The sequence below is a fragment of the Oncorhynchus mykiss genome, chromosome Y, assembly GCF_013265735.2.
Source record: "Oncorhynchus mykiss isolate Arlee chromosome Y, USDA_OmykA_1.1, whole genome shotgun sequence".
Classification (NCBI taxonomy): domain Eukaryota; kingdom Metazoa; phylum Chordata; class Actinopteri; order Salmoniformes; family Salmonidae; genus Oncorhynchus; species Oncorhynchus mykiss.
The window spans coordinates 15,406,953-15,427,816 of record NC_048593.1 but is presented as its reverse complement, the minus strand read 5'-3'; the positions used below and the strand labels follow the sequence as shown (position 1 = coordinate 15,427,816).

General features: G+C 41.8%; 1 protein-coding gene across 3 annotated transcripts in view; it reads left to right on the top strand.

Moving 5' to 3' along the window:
- Positions 1-2,508: 2,508 nt before the first annotated feature.
- Positions 2,509-20,864, top strand: part of LOC110509703 (netrin receptor UNC5D) — a 319,330-nt gene continuing 300,974 nt past the window's right edge. For all 3 annotated transcript variants that reach the window (XM_036967784.1, XM_036967783.1, XM_036967782.1), the window contains exon 1: positions 2,509-2,815. In XM_036967784.1, coding sequence (XP_036823679.1) covers positions 2,728-2,815 — 88 coding nt within the window. In that variant the 5' untranslated portion in view covers positions 2,509-2,727. The remainder of the gene's footprint in view (positions 2,816-20,864) is intronic.

The window sequence follows — 20,864 nt, the reverse complement described above, 5'->3', positions numbered from 1 at the left end:
GAAAATTCAATAACAAAAAAAAATGTGAAAAGGTGAAATTTTCTGCACAAAATTGCCAACTGACATTAGTTTGACCAGTTGTAAGGAAATACAAAACGGTGAAATCGACCCAAAATGTTTCCGATAAGATTTCAGTTCAGCTTGGATGCATATTTTATGTGGTTGAAATACTATCTGCTTTTATGATGCTGGTAAAGATAGCACCTATACAGACCGTCCCTAACTGCCAGTAGCAGTGCATGGATAAAATCACTGAGGAAGCCAAGCCAGAAAAAAAAGCATATTACAACCTATGTGTTGTGATAATTGTGTTGTTTGCTCTATCACCTGTTAGTTCATATAACTTGCCACTGTGCTATAAAGGCCTAAGGCAGAGACAACAAGAGACAGAGTGGCAGAATACATTTGACCACGCCTTTATTTCAGAGAGTAACCTCTGTCTGGTGAAGTCCACAAAGCATATTGCTTGTAACAAGCAGTTACATGTCCTACAGCACGGTCAAGCAAGTTAATGTTTCTGACATTTTTGGACCACTGAACAAATATTGATTTAGAACCACAGAGAGTTACCACAAGTTCCAAAGAAAACAGGAGCTGCCTCCACTATTTCAACTTCAACATTTCAACATCATTAAATCAACTATGCTTAGTCTAATACAGTGACAATCAATGTGTGCTAAATATAATGTGTGTGTGTGTGTGTGTGTGTGTGTGTGGTGTGTGTGTGTGGTGTGTGTGTGTGGTGTGTGTGTGTGTGTGTGCATGCTTCTGCATTGCTTTCTGTTTGGGGTTTTAGGCTGGGTTTCTGTACAGCACTTTGTGACATTGGCTGATGTAAAAAGGGGATTATAAATACATTTGATTGATTGATTGATTTTTTTAAAAACATGTTGAAATGCCAATATCTTCCTCCTCCTCTCTTTCATGTTGACAAAACTGTATATGACTCTGTCATACAGTACACGCTTTTAGATTTTTGTTGTCCTAGGCTACCCGGCTAAATTTCTTGCTCACTAGCCTAACTTCCTTTCACAGGCAACGATGAGCCAGCTAGTTAACATTAGCCCACTACATCTAGCTACATATTGAACTTCCATTCTCTCAGGCCAGGAGAACAATGCATGAGTTTATGGTTAGATCAGAATCTATGTTATAATCATTGGCCAGTACAGAGAAGTAAAACTCCAAATCTGAATCTCTATCTCCATCCATTGATAATTTAGGAAAGGGACACTTTTTGCTAGCAAGATAGCCACCGGAGAACAACACAAAGTTGTCAATGACATTTCACTTTTGATGTGATGTGATTGGTGTGAAGCCAAATCCAAACTGGCTTCCCTTTACTCTTTTTTTTTGGTGCACCAGGACCATTCATAGTTGAGCTCACTCAGTTTAGCTTAATGATGATTGGCTATTGTTTTATACATTTTTTTATCAAGGGAGGACAAATGTTTGCTACACATACAAAGACAGAGGGGCACTGTTTCACTCGCTCAGATGCTATCTCTGGTGAGAAATTCCACCTCTTGTGAATTGAAGGAAAATTATGAATCAGAGAGACGAAAGATAAATGATTGTATTTGTTTTTTTTCTTGGTCAATGTTTTGTCGAAACCTGGCTTCCCTTGGCATCCATGAATACACCCCACAGCTAACTGCAGACTCGCATTCTCTCAAGATGCTGAAAAAATTTATCATATTTCTCCACTCCTGTTTCCGAGTGTATCATTTGGTGTATCATTTTACTGCAAGAAATGCTTAATTCTGACAGTTGGCTACAGTTCCCTTGAAGTGCTACATTTGAAGGCCTATTTGAAGTCTCCATATTGTGACTGTCGAATTTGTAGCCTATAGCTCCTCAGAATCATCAGTCTGCCACCGCCTCTGCCTCGGCGGACGAAGGCGGCATTATGCTTCACATTCGATTTGACCACTTCAACAAATCTTTACCAAATATTACTTTTCTGGCCCTTCTCTTTATTTTATTTCTTTATATATATATATTATTTCACTTCCTTCTTTTCTTCCTTTGACAATAAACTAAATCATGCATAGACAAAAATAACACACAGCTTAACATTTACATACATACAGTACACCTCCACAAACACAAATGGACTCTTTTTAATTTCAACTCTCCATTTCGCAGCTTTCTCTTAACTGATTTTTTTCTGCAAGTTCCCAAAAGCAGTTGGTGATTGGTGTGGTGAGCATACCGTTAGGCCCCGAAGACCTAAAGTTTAGGCTTACACACTAATGACAGATAGCCTAAAAAATAATAAAGGAAACACCTCAATGTAGCCTATATATAGATATTCCACAATTATACATGTATGGATTTTATAATGCATTGTTTTATCTTTATTCAACCCACCTGAACACAATATTTAATGACCTTAGAAGCCCATCCCGCGCGAGTTATGAGTCAACCCGCGCTAGTGCATGTCTCTCTCTCTCTTTCATTCTCTGCCCCAAAGCTGAGAGCTATTGGCTTGCGCGCCTTAATTATTTCACTCTCTCTCACACAGTTTGCCCGACCACCGACACACAGACACCGCGCTCCATCTGTCTGTATTGTGAAGCAGAGATGCAGTCGCTGTTCGCCATCCTCCGCGACAGACTGGCCCTGTGTAAACGTTACCAGTGCAGGGTAACCTGTTACTGGTGACAGTCTACGACGACAAATGCAGCATACCCGGGTCAGATTGGTAGGAAGACGAACGGCGCAATGATGGGACAGTTTTCGGGGGTATGCTACCGGAGTTTGGTCATCCTCTTGTTTCTCGGTTTGCAGTTCCCGGCCACGGCGGCACGAGGTAAGAACAGTTCAGAATTTGTTATTCTTGTTTTTGCCAGAACAGCTGTGTGTTGTGCAAGTGCAGGAATTTGCACTTGCACTATAGATTAGTCATGGTGTGTTCTATGGTATCCAATCGCACAAACTAACTGTACTATGCTTAACTTTGTCAATATTATTTTTGGTATTGTAAACATATTTTAAATGCTTTCCCTTCTTTCGTCAACGTCCGCAAATATAGGACACCTATCGAATGCAAAAGAGTTAAAGGCTACAAATGTATCGTCATCTGACCCTGGGCTAATTATTTTAGAAAAAATGGTTCCAAAAGGGTGATTTTGCTGTCCCCATAGAACCCTTTTTGGTTCCAATTAGAACCATTTTTGTTTCCATGTAGAACCTTCTGTAGAAACGACGGTTCTACATGGAACCCAAAACGATTCTACCTGTAACCAATAAGGGTTCTTCAAAGGGTTCTAGATAGTATTCTGTCGGCCCACACCGAAGAAGGCAGACGCGAAAATAAATCATACAACAATATTCAAGATACTACTGACTGGTTGTTGGTCATGATCCAAATGTTTCTCAGCGATAGACGCCTTTTGGCTTTTGAATTAAAACACATTGATTGTGCACAGCGGGGGAACCGCTCGGCCAGTTCTTCCATGCGTTGACATGTGTTGCTGTGATGGTCTCTCCGGGAGAATGATGGGTTCACATCCCAAAACACTGCTCTTTGAAGTAATGCATAGTCGATAGTGACAGCTCAGACATATAGGCTTGAGACGTGTGCTGTTGGGGTGTGCAGGAAGCCTAGTGGTTAGCGCGTTGGGTCAATAACCAAAAAGTTGCTGGATCGAATCCTCGAGCTGACAAGGGGGAAAAAACTGTCGTTCTCCTTCTGAACAAGGCAGTTAACCCACTGTTCCCCGCTAGGCTGTTGTAAAAAGAGAGTTTGTTCTTAACTGACTTGCCTAGTTAGATGAAGGTTATATTTGAAAAAACAACACCTCTTTGGATAACTACATTATGTGCTTCTTATTTTTATTATGAAAAGATTACATGAAATAGGCAACACATTGAAAACAATACTATTCGGGTAGTTAGGCTGTTAGGGACGATTCAACTCCTGCTATAGGTCTCACTATGGACCCCATCACATGCTCTCCTCCCTACCTTGACCTCTTGACACCCACTTAACTTCTAGCCTATCATGTCTTACCGTGAGTCATTTGCAAATCAATGACCAAATTAGCCATAAGGATTTTATTATTGCATATCAAGTATGGAAAGAAACTGTACCTGAGTAATATAAATATTAGATTAGGGCTCTATTCAGCTTCAGTGGTTTAGCTTTTTGAGGCTGATAGTTGAGATAGTGTGAGGTATTCTACTGTGTATTGGGAGACAGAAGTTCATTAATAAGGAATTGGGCCCATCCTTTTAAGCTTGTAAATAACCCTTATTGTCGTTTTCACTCTTCCCTCCTCTGTCGTTTTTCTCCTCATTCTTACTCTCTTGGCACCAGAAGCTTCAGAAACCTAATGAATTTTGTTGTTCTACATCCCAATAGAGGACATTGATATCTCCAGACCATTGATAATCTGATCAGATCCTATGTATGCTCACCCAGCCTTGGGTGATAATATCCTAATGCCGGTTCCCGACCGTGTGATATTGTTCTGTTATGTGTACTTATTTCATGATCCACTATATCAGAGACACAATTGAGACATAGCCTGCAGGTGTATAGTAAATTGAGTGATCTGAGTATTGGGGTTGAGGAGAGAAAAGAGAGACAGACACACAGCACCAGCGGCAGGTTTGACAGTGCCGTTTGATGTTTCAGTTGCGACTCTCGCCATCTGATATGGAGAGAGAAAGAGAGAGAGGAGGGAGAAAGTGAGGGGCAGTGAGATAGAGAGAGATATGAATAAAGGGCTACAGATAGGAGTTGTCTGTGGGAGAACCCATGTATCCCAAATATGTCAACTCGTCTCTCCAGCCACCTCTTTGATTTAACTGACATTTAACATGAGAGGAATTCATGAGCTCAATATGGAGAGGATGCATGGGATTATCCAGGATTTTTTCTCTTCTCCTTTTTTTGAGAATGCCAAATCAAATTTTATTTGCCACTTGCACCGAATACTATTGGTGTAGATAATAATAAGAGTATGAATAAAGAACAGAGTAGCAGCATATGATGAGAGTGAAAGTGTGTGTGTGTATGTAGTGTATGTGAATTAGAGGTCGACCGATTAATCAGAATGGCCGATTAATTAGGGGCGATTTCAAGTTTTCATAACAATCGGAAATCAATATTTTTGGACACCGATTTTAACTTTTTAATTTTTTGTATATTTTTAACACCTTTATCTAATCTTTATTTAACTAGGCAAGTCAGTTAAGAACACATTCTTATTTTCAATGACGGCCTAGGAACGGTGGGTTAACTGCCTTGTTCAGGGGCAGAACAACAGATTTTTACCTTGTCAGCTCAGGGATTCAATCTTGCAACCTTACAGTTAACTAGTCCAAGGCTCTAACCACCTGCCTCTCATTGCACTCCACGAGGAGCCTGCCTGTTACGCGATTGCAGTAAGCCAAGGTAAGTAGCTAGCTAGCATTAAACTTATCTTATAAAAAACAATCAATCAATCAATCATAATCACATGTTAAAAGGAACCACCAGCTTTCATATGTTCTCATGTTCTGAGCAAGGAACTTAAACGTTAGCTTTCTTACATGGCACATATTGCACTTTTACTTTCTTCTCCAACACTTTGTTTTTTCATTATTTAAACCAAATTACTTCCAGACACAAATGAGAGAACAGCTCACTGACCATTTTACTCGCCATAGCTAGGCTGTTTTTATATTATGCATAGCATTGGTGACTGTAACTGTGCTGCCGGCATCAATTTACGCTTTTTTGCCAACGTTTACTGACACCGGCCATATTCAATGGGGGTTGAGCGTTCGTAAATCCGTCAGTTATTCTGCGCTCTAGCACACTCAGACAAGAGTGCTCTGAAATTGCAGTAGATAGAGAGAGCGAATTTACCAGCCACTTCTATCAACAGTTGTCGCAGTGACAATCTATTGAAATGGTTACTTGTATAGTGGAGTCTTTTGTTAAGATATGTAGTTAGCTAGCTAGGTAAACAATTAACCATAATTCTTGCTCATTACTACCCTGCATTAGGCTATAACTAGCAAAGCAAATGGCTCTGAGATACAAATAATAAGATCATACACGCAACGTTAGCTAGCGAGCCAGCCAGCTAACGTTAGCTAGCTAACATTACACTTGGGGTAACTTGAAATTAAAATTACTTTCTGTCAAAATTAGTAACATGTAATATCTGAAAATGTAGCTAGCTAGAATGCCTTACCCATTGTCACGTGTGCTCCATCTACGGACTCTAGGTCACCAGGCTGCTCATTATGGCGCACACCTGTCACCATTGTTACGCTCACCTGCGTGTCGTCAGATTCACCTGGGCTCCATCACTTCCCTGATTACCTTCCCTATATATGTCACTCCCGTTGGTTCCTTCCCCAGGCATCATTGTTTCTGTGTCATGTCTGTGCGTTGTTCGTGTTTCTTGTTTTGTATTTAGTTGCATTTATTTATTAAAAGACTCACTCCCTGAACATGCATCCTGACTCTCAGCGCACTCGTTACACCCATATACATCATGGAGGGACGCTTCTCCCTCTCACGGATGCCATGATTGCCCTGTGGTTAAAGATGTAATCCGGAGACAGGTGTTTTCTCCTCTCCTTAGCTATCATACTCTAATTCCACTGATTTCAAAACTCGGTCCTCCAGAAAGTGGAGAGCAACACTTACAGTGGCTTTAGAAAGTATTCGCCCCCCTTGGCATTTTTCCTATTTTGTTGCCTTACAACCTGGAATTAAAATAGATTTTTTGGGGGTTTGTATCATTTGATTTAACAACACTTTGAAGATGCAAATGATTTTTTATAGTGAAACAAAAAAGAAATAACTTGAGCGTGCATAATACTTTCAAAACTGCTCCAGCTCCTTCAAGTCGGATGGGTTCCGCTGGTGTACAGCAATCTTTAAGACATACCACAGATCCTCAATTGGATTGAGGTCTGGGTTTTGACTTGGCCATTCCAAGACATTTAAATGTTTCCCCTTAAACCACTTGAGTGTTGCTTTAGCAGTATGCTTAAGGTCATTGTCCTGCTGGAAGGTGAACCTCCGTCCCAGTCTCATATCTCTGGAAGACTGAAACAGGTTTCCCTCAAGAATTTCCCTGTATTTAGCACCATCCTTCATTCCTTATTTTTCAACCAGTTTCCCAGTCCCTGCCAATGAAAAACATACCCACAGCATGATGCTGCCTCCACCATGCTTCACTGTGGGGATGTTGTTCACGGGGTGATTGAGAGGTGTTGGGTTTGTGCCAGACATAGCGTTTTCCTTGATGGCCAAAAAGCTAAATGTTAGTCTCTTCTGCACAGAGTACCTTCTTCCATATGTTTGGGGAGTCTCCCACATGCCTTTTGGCGAACACCAAACATGTTTGCTTATATTTTATTTAAGCAATGTTTTTTTCTGGCCACTTCTCCGTAGAAGCCCAGCTCTGTGGAGTGTACGGCTTAAAGTGGTTCTATGGACAGATACTCCAATCTCACGTGGAGCTTTGCAGCTCCTTCAGGGTTCTCTTTGGTCTCTTTGTTGCCTCTCTGATTAATGCCCTCCTTGCCTGGTCCGTGAGTTTTGGTGGTTAGACCTCTCTTGGCAGGTATGTTGTGGTGCCATATTCTTTCAATTTTTTAATCATGGATTTAATGGTGCTCAGTGGGATGTTCAAAGTTTCTGATATTTTTTTATAACCCAACCCTGATCTGTACTTCTCCAAAACTTTGTCCCTGACCTGTTTGGAGAGCTCCTTAGTCTTCATGGTGCCACTTGCTTGGTGTTGCCGCTTGCTTAGTGGTGTTGCAGACTCTGGGGCCTTTCGGAACAGGTGTATATATACTGAGATCATGTGACAATTAGATTGCACACAGGTGGATTTTATTTAACTAATTATGTGACCTCTTAAGGTAATTGGTTGCACCAGATCTTATTTAGGGCCTTCATAGCAAAGGGGCTGAATACATATGCACTCACTACTTTTCCGTTAAATAGTTATTTTTTAAATTTCGCTTTACCAATTTGGACTATTTTGTATGTCCATTTCATGAAATCCAAATAAAAATCAATTTAAATTACAGATGGTAATGCAGCAAAATAGGAAAAATTCCAAGGGGGATTAATACTTTTGCAAGGGACTGTACACAATCCATGTCTTATTTGCCTCGAGGCTTAAAAGTCCTTCTTTAACCTGTCTCCTCCCCTTCGTTCTACACAGATTGAAGTGGATTTAACATCAATAAGGGATTGTAGCTTTCACCTGGATTCACCTGGTTAGTATATGTCATGGAAAGAGCGGGTGTTCCTTAATGTTTTGTACACTCATAAAGGGAATACAATAAAATTGGAAAATTATTTAATTCCAACTCTCACAATTTCACGCATTTTCAACATATACTGTATTTTCCCCATTCTACGCTTGACAAGCAGTTAACTTATTCCACCACTTGGCACTGCTGTTGTCCCCTCTTCACGACTGTGCAGGTGTGTGTGGACCATGTTAAGACTTAGTGATGTGGACGCCAAGGAACTTGAAGCTCTCGACCTGCTCCACTACAGCCCTGTCGATGTGGATGGGGATGTGCTCTCCCCTCTTTCTCCTGTAGTCGTCGATCAGCTCCTTGGTCTTACTGACGTTTAGGGAGAGGTTGTTGTTCTGGCACCACACTGCCAAGTCTCTGACCTCCTCCCTGTAGGCTGTTTCATCGCCGTTGGTGATTAGGCCTACCACCGTCTTGTCATCAGCAAACTTGTTGATGGTGTTGGAGTTGTGTGTGGCCACCTAGTTGTGGGTGAACATGAAGTACAGGAGGGGACTAAGCACACACCCCTGAGGGTACCCCGTGTTGAGGGTCAGTGTGGAGGAGGTGTTGTTGCCTACTCTCAGCACCGAGGGCCGGCCCGTCAGGAAGTCCAGGATTCAGTTGCAGAGGGAGGTGTTCAGTCCCAGAGTCCCAAGCTTGGTGATGAGCTTGGAGAGGAATATGTTGATGAATTGAGTTGTAGTCTATGAACAGCATTCTCACAAAGTTATTTCCCCTCTTCTACAGGTGGGAGAGGGCAGTGTGGAGTCCAATAGAGATTGCGTAATCTATGGATCGGTAGGGCAGTATGCGAATTGGAGTGACACCAGGGTTGGGATGATAGTGTCAATGTGTGTCATTACCAGCCTTTCAAAGCACTTCATCATTACAGATGTGAGTGCTACAAGGCGATAGTCATTTAGGTATGTTACCTTGGTTCTTGGGAACAGGGACAATGGTGGTCATCTTGAAACATGTTGGGATTACCGAATGGGACAAGGAGAGATTGAATATGTCAGCCAAAACAATTGTCTGCTGGTCTGCGCATACTCTGAGAACGTGGTCAGGTTTTCCCCTTGGCCTCGCATCTGCTTCATCGGACCACTTCCGTGTTGAGCGTGTCACTGGTATTCCTGGTTGAACTTTTGTATGTAAACAGAAAGCAGGAAAATAGCGTAATGGTCTGATTTTCCGAAGGGAGTTCTGTATTCAGAATGTGGAGTATATACACTATATATATATATATATATATATATATATATATATATATATATATATATATATATATATACAAAAGTATGTGGACACCCCTTCAAATGAGTGAATTCCGCTATTTCAGCCACAACCGTTGCTGATGGGTATATTATATCGAGCACACAGCCATGCAATCTCCATAGACACACATTGGCAGTAGAATAGCCTTACTGAAGAGCTCAGTGACACGTGGCACCGTCACAGGATGCCTCCTTTCCAACAAGTCAGTTAGTCAAATTTCTGCCCTGCTTGAGCTGCCCATGTCAACTGGAAGTGCTGTTATTGTGAAGTGAAAACGTCTAGGAGCAACAAAGGCTCAGCCGCGAAGTGGTAGGCCACACAAGCTCACAGAATGGGACTGCCGAATGCTGAAGCGCGTAGAATGTAAAAAAATTATCTGTCCTCGTTTGCAACACTCACTACCGGGTTCCAAACAGCCTCTGGAAGCAACGTCAGAACAAGAACTGTTCGTTGGGAGCTTCATGAAATGGTTTTCCATGGCCGAGCAGCCACAAACAAGCCTAAGATCACCATGCACAATGCCAAGTGTCGGCTGGAGTAGTGTAAAACTCTCCGGCAATGAACTCAGGAGCAGTGAAAACATGTATTCTGGAGTGATGAATCATGCTTCACCATCTGGCAGTCAGACGGACGAATCTGGGTTTGGCGATGCCAGTTAGAACGCTACCAGCCCGAATGCATAGGGCCAAATGTAAAGTTTGGTGGAGGAGGAATAATGGTCTGGGGCTGTTTTTCATGGTTCGGGCTAGGCCCCTTAGTTGCAGGGAAGGGAAACGTTAACGCTACAGCAATCAATGACATTCTAGACAATTCTGTGCTTACAACTTTGTGGGAAACAGTTTTGGGAAGGCCCTTTCCTGTTTCAACATGACAATGCCCCGTGCACAAAACGCGGTGCATACAGAAAAGTTTTTTGTTGAGATTGTTGTGGAAGAACTTGACTGGCCTGCACAGAGCCCTGACCTCAACCTCATTTGGGATGAATTGGCACGCCGACTGCAAGCCAGGCCTAGTTGCCCAACATCCGTGCCCGACCTCACTAATACTCTTGTGACTGAATGGAAGCAAGTCGTCGCAGCAATGTTCCACAATCTAGTGGAAAGCCTTCTTAGAAGATTGGAGGCTGGTATAGCAGCAAAGGGGGGGGGGGGGGGGGGGGGGGGTACCAACTACATATTAATGTCCATGATTTTGGAATGAGATTTTCGACAAGCAGGTGTCCACATAGTTCTGGCCATGTACTGTATGTGGAGCAATCATGACACAATTTTCTGTATTGCATGCTTTCAGGGGCACTATTTTGGGGGAATTGTGTCTCTCCTGTCCCCATATGCCTCTCTCTGCCACATTTCTTGAATATGGCCAAGCTTGGCAATTGCGACAAAGCAATAGCGTTGTGACAATGCAGCTCTGATTTAATTACTTTCCATGAGTATGAACATTTTACATGGAAAGTCAGCCAAACCCCTCAAATTAAACTAATCTAATCAAAGATATGACTCACTCGGGGTGAATTGGATTGAAACACGTTGGAGAAAGGTTCCCATTCATTATGGTAGGAATAATATGTACAGATGCAATATGTAGATACTGTATCAACCTGTTGTTTTCCAATTTAGATCCACACATTTTTAAACCCCCAATTTCATTACTTGAGAAGAGTCCTATTCTTTACCAGCGGGACACCAACCACAGTACAGTACACAAAATAATACAAGGCCTACTCAGTACCATCATGATAAGATGATGGACTCCATTCAGGTCCAGCTTTAGAGATTTTACTCAGTTACCGCAAAAACATCATAATGAGCCATACAATCTCCTTTTGAAATATATGTCAGGCAGTTACATTATTAGTATTGATTAATTTCAAGATGAGGTTGTAGTTTACACCCTGATATTAGGCTAATTATATACTCTATAGGCAGTTTTTAAAGCAGTGTGTGAGTGAAGGGTGTTTCCATGAAATAAACAGTAATTACATATATTAACACAAACCTGAAATTAGTCTTTCCATATTCTGATGTTGACACAAAACATCCTAGAACCAAATTGCACAAGAACGTGTGTGTGTGTGTGTGTGGTCTTCCCTGGTTCCATTGGCATGGGATTGAATGTACTGTTGCAGAATATTCTGTGAGGATATTGAGGTGGAATGACAATAGGATTCAGTGTGTGTGGATTAATACAGAATCTTGTTTGTCGTTGGATTTGTTTCTCCGTGGGGTTTCTTTGAAGGCTTAGAGGAGCTGTTGTCATTACAAACCTCTGCTGTGACCCACCTCCTCACTGTTTTGGTTTGTGTTTTGTGTGTGTGCACTCCATTAATGATCATTTCAATGTAGTTTACCTCAATTAGTTGACTGGTTGATGGTTTGGTCGTTAGGCTGTTGGTCGACCGATAGTCGAGCAGTAACAAATATATATATACACTGTGGGCCTAGACTAAAAGACCATTTATGCTTGATCTGAAAATGGGTTTGGAGGCTCCATCTGGAGGGTGTGACGCAATTGTCGAGTTTCCAGTGGCATGCAGAGGCCAAATCGAGCGCCATACCGCATCGCCATGTGCCTACCAAATTGTGTAACAATGTGGAGGGCTCTATATAGCTAATTGACATGATTGGTTGATGGTAGGTGGGGGCAGTACATCCTTTATAAACACAAACTCACTTCCTTGACAACAGCTCTGCACTGCTCCGCAAAGCGCAATAAGTATGAATGCCCTGACTTCTGCTGAGGCCAGATCACGGTAAATATTGCATGGCCAATGCAGAAGTCAGATTGACCAATGCAGTTCTCTCCAGAATCTCCCGCCAATTGTGTGAATTGTTTGTGTTTGATTGTTAGTGTATTTCAATTCCCCATTACATACAACGCCAGTTTTACATGTACTGTTAATTCCTATCATTTCTAATATACAATGTTTGTTACTTTGGTTACGGTAATTTCTGTTAATACATTCAATATTATTATTCCAGTCTTCCCGTTGGAGTGGACACATTGTTTGCAGAGTGCCCAACCTATGCTACACTTGTGAGTAACAAGTGTTTGTTTATGTCATTCCATTTACGAGTTTTGTCAATTTAGTCATTGTCTTTTGTTTGGGGCACTCCTGTCATTGTTGAGTAAGTACGTGCACGCATAGAAGTAGGCCAATAGGCTACCTGGCCTGCGCGCAAATGTAGGCATACAAATCCACCCATTTGGGGATCTGATAGTATTTCTGATTGGCTTAACTCACCACCACTAATGACCTGTGGTCATTTTTTTGTTGTTTTGTTTTTAGTTTCTTTCACCCCCCTCCCCCCCCCCCCCCCCCAATTTTGGGAAAGGTGAAGGTCGAGAGCCGTGCATCCTCCGAAACACGACCCTGCCAAGCTGCACTGCTTCTTGATACAGTGCTCGCTTTACCCGAAAACTAGCTGCACCAATGTGTCGGAGGAAACACTGTACACCTGGCTACCGTGTCAGCGTGCATACACCCGGCCCGCCACAGGATTCGCTAGAGCGCGATGGGACAAGGACATCCCAGCCGGCCAAACCCTCCCCTAACCAGGACGACGCAGGGCCAATTGTGTGCCACCTCATGGGCGATGCAGTGCCTTAGACCGCTGCGCCACTCAGGAGGCCCAGTATGTTTTTACATTCATTGAGAATTACAGTAGTTCCTCAATGTATTTGAAAAATCTTTCCAGTTCTTTCCCTTTCGATAACCACTCAGCGTGAAATGGAAAAATGTCATGCTCTGATCCAGTGGAAAAGTCATAAAATAGGCTTACATGATTACTTTTTCTCAGTGCTTGACTTGGACTGAAATAAGTTCTGGTACTCACTTTGGGTGCTGATAATGTTTATATTTAGGTGCGGGAGCTCCACAATACTTTTTAGCTAATATTCTATAAGAGGAACAGGAGCTCAAGCAGTACAAAATTGGAGGTGCCGGTATTTGGCTCCGGTGAGCTCCTGCCCAAGTCAAGCATTGTTTCTCATCCCTTGCACAAATAACCAACAACTGTGTCTGGCCAGAGCTCACTGGCACTGGAAACTCTGAGGGGCCAGAATATTTAATACAATTTTGCAAGTTCGCTGGTGCAAGCCTAAGGCCAGACCCAAGTTAATAGTTGATACAATGTTTCAAGTTCATTGATTTATGGGATATTTATTTTTATCAGGATATTTTCTACCTGCAGGCTGCAATGTTTTTATTTGTTGGCTTTTTTTTACATTAGTAGTTGGCAATGGCTGTAGAAGTTACTTTTTAGGTTTGTATAATTTTCATTTAGATTTGAAATGAAGTCTGATTTACCACATGATAATGCTAAATGTAATTTCACGGAAAATGGCATTAGAAAACCATAACTGGCACCCGTATCTGTAGAAATGGTAAGATAAATTGGCATTCCACATGAAAAAGGTTGCCGACTCCTCGTGTAGCCTATTACTGGCAACTTCAGGAGAGTAATGGCACAATCTACGAAGGCCAGCAGTATCGGGAATAGTTGGGCCAGGTAAATATTTTTGTTCTTCTGGTTATCTAGATATCTTGAGGGATTTGTCTTATTTCATCAAACCTTAACACCTTGATCACACCGACAGCGTCATTGCGCAAAATGGTACGCAGCATCATCTAGATATGCGTGCAACAAAAGTTCAACATTCACCTTCTGCTACCATTTCTGTCAAGCCATCTACGCATACAGTTTGACGTATGCAGCTCACAGAATTCCCTACAATTGCCTCTGCAACGCAATGCTGCAAGGCAAATGTAGCGTTTCATTGGAAATGAATGTACTTCTGGTGTACGAAAATGCAATGACGCTGTCGGTGTGATCGAGGCAGATGCTTAAAGCATCAGACAAGCTCAATGCATATAGTTGATTTTATTAAAACACATAGGGTGTGTGTAGTGGCATGTATCCTAGTGGTTAGAGCGTTGGACCAGTAATTGAAAGGTTGCAAGATCAAAACCCTGAGCTGACAAGGTAAACATTTGTTGTTCTACCCCTGAACAAGACAGTTAACCCACTGTTCCTAGGCTCTCATTGAAAAAAATAAGTTATTCTTAACTGACTTGCCTAGTTAAATAAATATATGAAAAAATACACATTTAAACATTTCAAACAATGGATTGGTCAAAAGGACATACAACTTCAATGTCAAGCCCTTAAAATTCTCCTCTCCACATTCATACTCTTTTTACCGGTCTCTCTCTCTTTCTCTTTCTCTCTACTTCTACTCCTCTCTCTCACTCTCTCCTTACCTCTCTGCCCCCCTCCGCCAGTGGGAAATGCTTAACTGTCCAGAAAGCTTTCATTTCATAAATATATCCTCCCTTTCTCCTCCATGTTTTTTTCTCTCCCTCCCTCGCAGCTTCTGTCAGTGTAATTTGGTTTCAGCAGATTGTTGCTGTGACAAATGCTTAGGCTCTGGAGCCATTCCTCAGCTCACCTGATGGAGGGAGGAAGACAGAGTGGGATAGAGGGACGGATGGAAAGATAAGAGGACTCGGCAGAGGGGAAGGCAGGAGGTTTGGAGAGTGGCATGCCGGGGTATCTGATGTTATCCCTCATTGCCACGGCAGCATTCATCAATACCAGCAACCATCTGTCATCATGCTCCCTGACAAATACATTTGGAGAGTAATCAAAAGCAAATAGAAATGTGATGACTTTGAGGGCTGAGAAGGGAAAGAGGTGTGTGTTTGGAAAGGTTTTGATCCCGGGAAGGGAGAAAGTAAAGATTGGTGCCTGGATGAATCAATGAGAATGCACTTTGACAACATTGATACCTTTCAAATCAAATATAATTTTATTTGTCACATGCTTGTAAACAACAGATGTAGACTAATAATGAAATGGTTACTTACGAGAAAAAAAGACAAATAATAGAAAAATAGTAACACATGGAATAACAATAACTTTGCTATATACACGGGGTACCAGTACCGGGTCGATGTACAGGGGTACGAGGTAATTGATGTAGATATGCACATATAGGTAGGGATAAAATTACTAGGCAACAGGATAGATAAACAGTAACAGCAGTGTATGTGATCGAGTCAAAAGATTTAGTGCAAAAAGGGTCAATGCGGATAGTCGGTGTTAACTATTTGGTTGACTATTTAACTACCTGTCTAACAGTCCTATGGCTTGGTGGTAGAAGCTGTTCAGGGTCCTGTTGGTTCCAGGCTTGGTGCATCGGTACCGCTTGCCGTGCTTGTGAATGCTTAATGCTTGTAACACATCCATCTAATATGAAAGATAAACACATAACAATTTATGCATCAATACTTTGCTCTGCTTACTGTATATAAAACAACAATATAAGCTTTGCCATAAACCTTATTATATGAAAGTAGTTTGATGCAATGTGTAGTAATAGGTCAGTGAATTACCTTGACAGTTCAAGTTAGCAAGGACAAGTTTTCAGAGGATCAACTGTATTTTGAAAACTAAAACATTTGATTTACTGATACAACTCAGTCTAGCAATTTATGGATGTAGCTAAATGGTGGACCAGTTCATACATATTTCATAGTGCCTTTGCCCTGTCTGTCTGTCCATCTGTCTTGTCCTCCCAGCCTGATTGGAGCGTTTGTCAGTGAGGTGCAGCATGAGGGATTTGACATCACACAGGTGTGATCATTCTACAGTGGTCCCTGCAGTGTACGCTCAAACCGGTGTGATTAGAACGCTTATTTAGAACGTCCAGTTATGATTGATGCAATAGTCAGCGTTTGAGCTGGCCACACTTTTTTCACAGTAACATTTTGCACAAACAGTCCTTACAATGTTATGTCCTGAAAATGACCAGTTTATTTTTGGATGCAATGTTCAGACGGAAAATGTAGGCTACATTAGTCCTAGCGCTAACTGAGGAAAGATTGATGTAACACAAGAGGTCATATTTAGCTAACTCTTGGCTGACAGAAACCATAATATGAATTAGCTAATAGCAATTACTATTTACAATTCATCACATCACAGATAAGCTTACCACTGTTCAAAATAGAGTAAAACACTTTTCAAAAATGTCAAGTAATCCGACGATACGTAGTTTGTGCGTGCCTACATGTTTGTTTTTTTGCGTCAAAGATAAGAGGCAAGATGAGTTTGGTCTGTTTGCAGTATGCATGTTCAAGGGGGTGTGTCATCTACCATCATTCACTTCTGAAAGTTTACTTGAAAGATCAGCCATCACCCAGAATGCATTGTAGGATGTCAACAAACATGGCGGCACACATAAGCTGGCAAATAGCTTAGGATTAGCTCATCATAATCAGTACAACCTTAAAAATATATATTTTACACACATCATTTGTGTCCATTATAATTTATGCAAGAATCGGAATGCATGCTTTTTCACCAGTACTTGAAAACATGAATAGAACAGTAAATACATTATGATCCATACATACGGTATGCTACAGTAGAAATGACAACACAATATACAGAAAATAAGGCTGTCAAGGGCGTCGTAAGAAGTAGACCAAAGCGCAGCGTGGTGAGCGTACATTTCCTTTTATTTAAGATAATGTCGCCAACAATACAAAACGACCGTGAAGCTTAACAGGGCATTAGTGCCACTAACAGAGATAACTACCCACACTGAAAGGAGGGAAAAAAGGGCTACCTAAGTATGATTCCCAATCAGAGACAACGATAGACAGCTGTCCCTAATTGAGAACCATTCCCGGCCAACACATAGAAACACAAATCATAGAAATAAAGGACATAGAATATCCACCCAAATCACACCCTGACCAAACCAAAAAGAGACATAAAAAAGGCTCTCTAAGGTCAGGGTGTGACAAAGGCACTTAATTTGATTGGAACGCACATGCCCAAAGTTATTATTTGTAAGGAAAACAACAATGAAGGCAATGCGGGTGCCAGCTGGAAAATGTGCCAGGGGGAAAAGTTTGTGCAAGGCCTGTTCTGACTGGAGATGTGCAAATCTCTGCATACTTGATCTGAGGAAGTGCTTGGGCTTTTGTCAAAGACAGAAGTTTGTACGGCTCAGTAAACCCTCAAACATAAATTGTCCACAACATTGAAATTGGCTACTTCTATGTGAATTAGGTGGAACACATCTCAATTAAAACTCTTGTCAGAAAATGAAACTTGTTAGAAAATAATATGAAATTGACAAGTTGAAACATAACCTATAGATTATTAACAGGCGGTGTGCCTTGGTTTGAGGGCCTGTTGCGTAACAATCACATTTTGGAAATGCATTCTGACATCACATAAAAAACTCATGCTGGTGCGACCGTTAGAGATATTTGGAACTCACCGGTGAAAAGAGTCCCCGCTCGACGAATGAACCTTGCCTCATTCCCTCTGTCGTCAGGCACCGTGGCTTGAAAAACCAGCAAAGCACTTCCTTACTTACAATAACATTTCCAAAGCCCTTTGAAGATCTCCCCTACGCTCTCTTTTTAATAGCCAAATCAGAAATGCTCAACTGCAGAATATGCTTTAATGCAATATTAGCACTCAACATCAGCCTTGAACTGAACTGTTCAGAAGGCTTATAGGTTATTCTGGGCAATCATAACTTTAGCTTCCTGTCGAAGGGTTCACGTAATAATCGCTCAATTAAATTCCTATTATTCATCAACACAAAAACATCCTTATTCTAACAACTTACTCTAACTACTTAAAACATTGTCACACTTTCTTTAATTATTTAATTCACCATGTTACAACCTGTATTACTGTAGGTGATATGGCCCCTGCAGAGCCAGGCACTTTCTTCTTTGAGCTGTGTTTTTCTTCCCAGAGTGGGTTTTGCCTTTGTCAGAGTATTTCAGTGGATGGGTGTATAACAGCAAGCCTCCTGCTGTTCTGCTGTGGTGAGAGACAGAGCACTACGGGACTGAGAGGCACACCTGCGTATGTAGCAGCTGGTGGAGACCGCCCCACGAATCATCGCAAACCTGTCCCCACACTTCCTACCCCCCTCCCTTTCTACCTCCCTCTAGGTAACGCTCTCTGACTCCCTCTCCCCATCTCCCTATCGCTGTATACTATTTCCTCCTTTCTCTCTCTCTCTCTCTCTCTCTCTCTCTCTCTCTCTGATGTGCTATGCTGCTGTGCCGGTGTCTACGACAGAAAGGCATTATGGGTTTAATCGGCATACAAAAACTATTTTGCTATGGCACAATAGCAACGGAACTTCAAATGGAAAGGGGGTAGGGCAGGGGCGGGGGTTGCCATCCATGAGAAGACACAACTGCACTTGTCTGTCTACCCCTGGAGTTCACCCACCGCACATCAGCTTGTTGTTTTCTCCCCGGCGGTCAGTAAGTGGGTGGTCCAGGGCCCTCCGGTGCTCAGGGTTGGTGGGTGGACGAGTCGGTTTACTCTGCCGATGACTGTCAACGTAATACCATTTGCTCCCCCTCATTTACATTTAAATGAAAACAAATGACAATTCATTTAAAAGTTAAATATGAGCGAGCGCGGTAACACGAGCCCCCCCTCTCTTTGAATTCTTCCTCTCTTCCTTCCTGTCTATAGGCAGAGGGGATATTGAGTTGAACAGCGTAATCTAAATCTGTTTATCCATTGGGATACTGTTGTAGGTAATGTTTCCTTTCGATGCATTTGAGCAACAAGGCCGTGGCAAGGTTACGCAGCATTGAGTAAAGAGGGAACTTTGATGAGTGTCTCCTTCAACCCAAGGACTTCTGTCCACCATTAAGACTGATAACATCTGTTGTTTTCATCAATGCGGAGTTCGTGGACCGCATTCATCTAAGGCCACCTTTGTTTTGCAACACAGGAAGGTAGAATCGATAAAGAGCCGTGACTATCTCTGTTTAATTTAATCTCATGCGTTTTAAAGCACTCGCTGCTCTTCCTTCATAGTAGAGGACAAACCAGCCTCGGGCCACAGCGCCCTGCATGACTCTCATAATGTATGTACACATTATTATGGCTAGAGAGAGATTAGTGAAGGAGAAAAGCAGAGAATGACCTCTGCATAAGTTAACATTTACACTCTGGTGCCCTTAAATTGAGATTTTGTCTTCTTATCCCTCTGCTGTGCTCTGTGATCTCTGCTGTTTGAGTGACATGTCCTCATATTGCGCCTAGTCACAGCCTGAATACATATTTGTTAAAAATATTTATACTAGCAACTGATGAGGTTACCAGCGATGTCAAATGGCCACTGGCGAATGTGCGGTATCTAACAGCCCTAGCTCTGCAGTCAAGAACTGGTGCGATTGAGCGTTACAAAACGCTGAGTATAAGATAAGTGCCAGTTTGATACCCTACTCAAAACAGAGTGGCTACACGTGTCCTGACAAAGCCTGTGTTCACCGCAATAAAGCGAACAAACACATCTCAAATTGAAATGTCAAGTTGAACAGCCCTCGAATTGAAATGCGGAAATTGAAAAGAGTGACCAGCACCAGCAGACTTGATACAGTAACATCGCTTGTGTGGCTGCCTCCACAGGCATAACCAGGCCAGTATCCCACTGGGCACAAACTGGTTGAATCAACGTTGTGTCAATGTAATTTGTCACCGTATTGTGAGGTGGAATCTATGTGTAAAATACATTGGATTTGCAAAAAGTCATCAACAGTTGTTTGAGGGTGAAATTTCCACCACAGGATGTGGTCACCTTGGTAACCGATTTTCAAAATAGACAACGCCTGTTTAAAATATGTTACATTTGTACCTCTGAAACAACATCAGACCTTCAACGTTATGTCCACTAAAATAACAAAAAAAATGCCTGGGCAGCACCTCCTACTGGAGAATTGATCTATATACGGCAGAGTTTTCCAACCTTGTTCCTGTAGAGCTACTGTCCTGTAGGTTATCACTCCAACCCCAATCAAGCACATCTGATTCTAATAATCAGCTGGTTGATAAGCTGAATCAGGGGAGCTACTATTGGGTTGGTGCAAAAACCTACAGAGGGCAGTGATGTAAATTATTTAAGTAAAAATACTTTAAAGCACTACTTTGGTCGTTTTTGGGGGTATCTGTACTTTACCATTTGTATTTTTGACAACTTTTACTTTACTACATTCCTAAATGGGCTAATGTACTTTTTACTCCATTAATTTTCCCTGACACCCAAAAGTACTCGTTACATTTTGAATGCTTAGCAGGATATGAAATGGTCCAATTCACGCACTTATCAAGAGAACATCGCTTGTCATCCGTACTGCCTCTGTCTGGAGGACTCACTTAACACAAATGCTTCGTTTGTAAATTATGTTGGAGTGTTGGAGTGTACCTCTGGCTATCCATAAATAAATAAAAAACAAGAAAATTGTGCCGTCT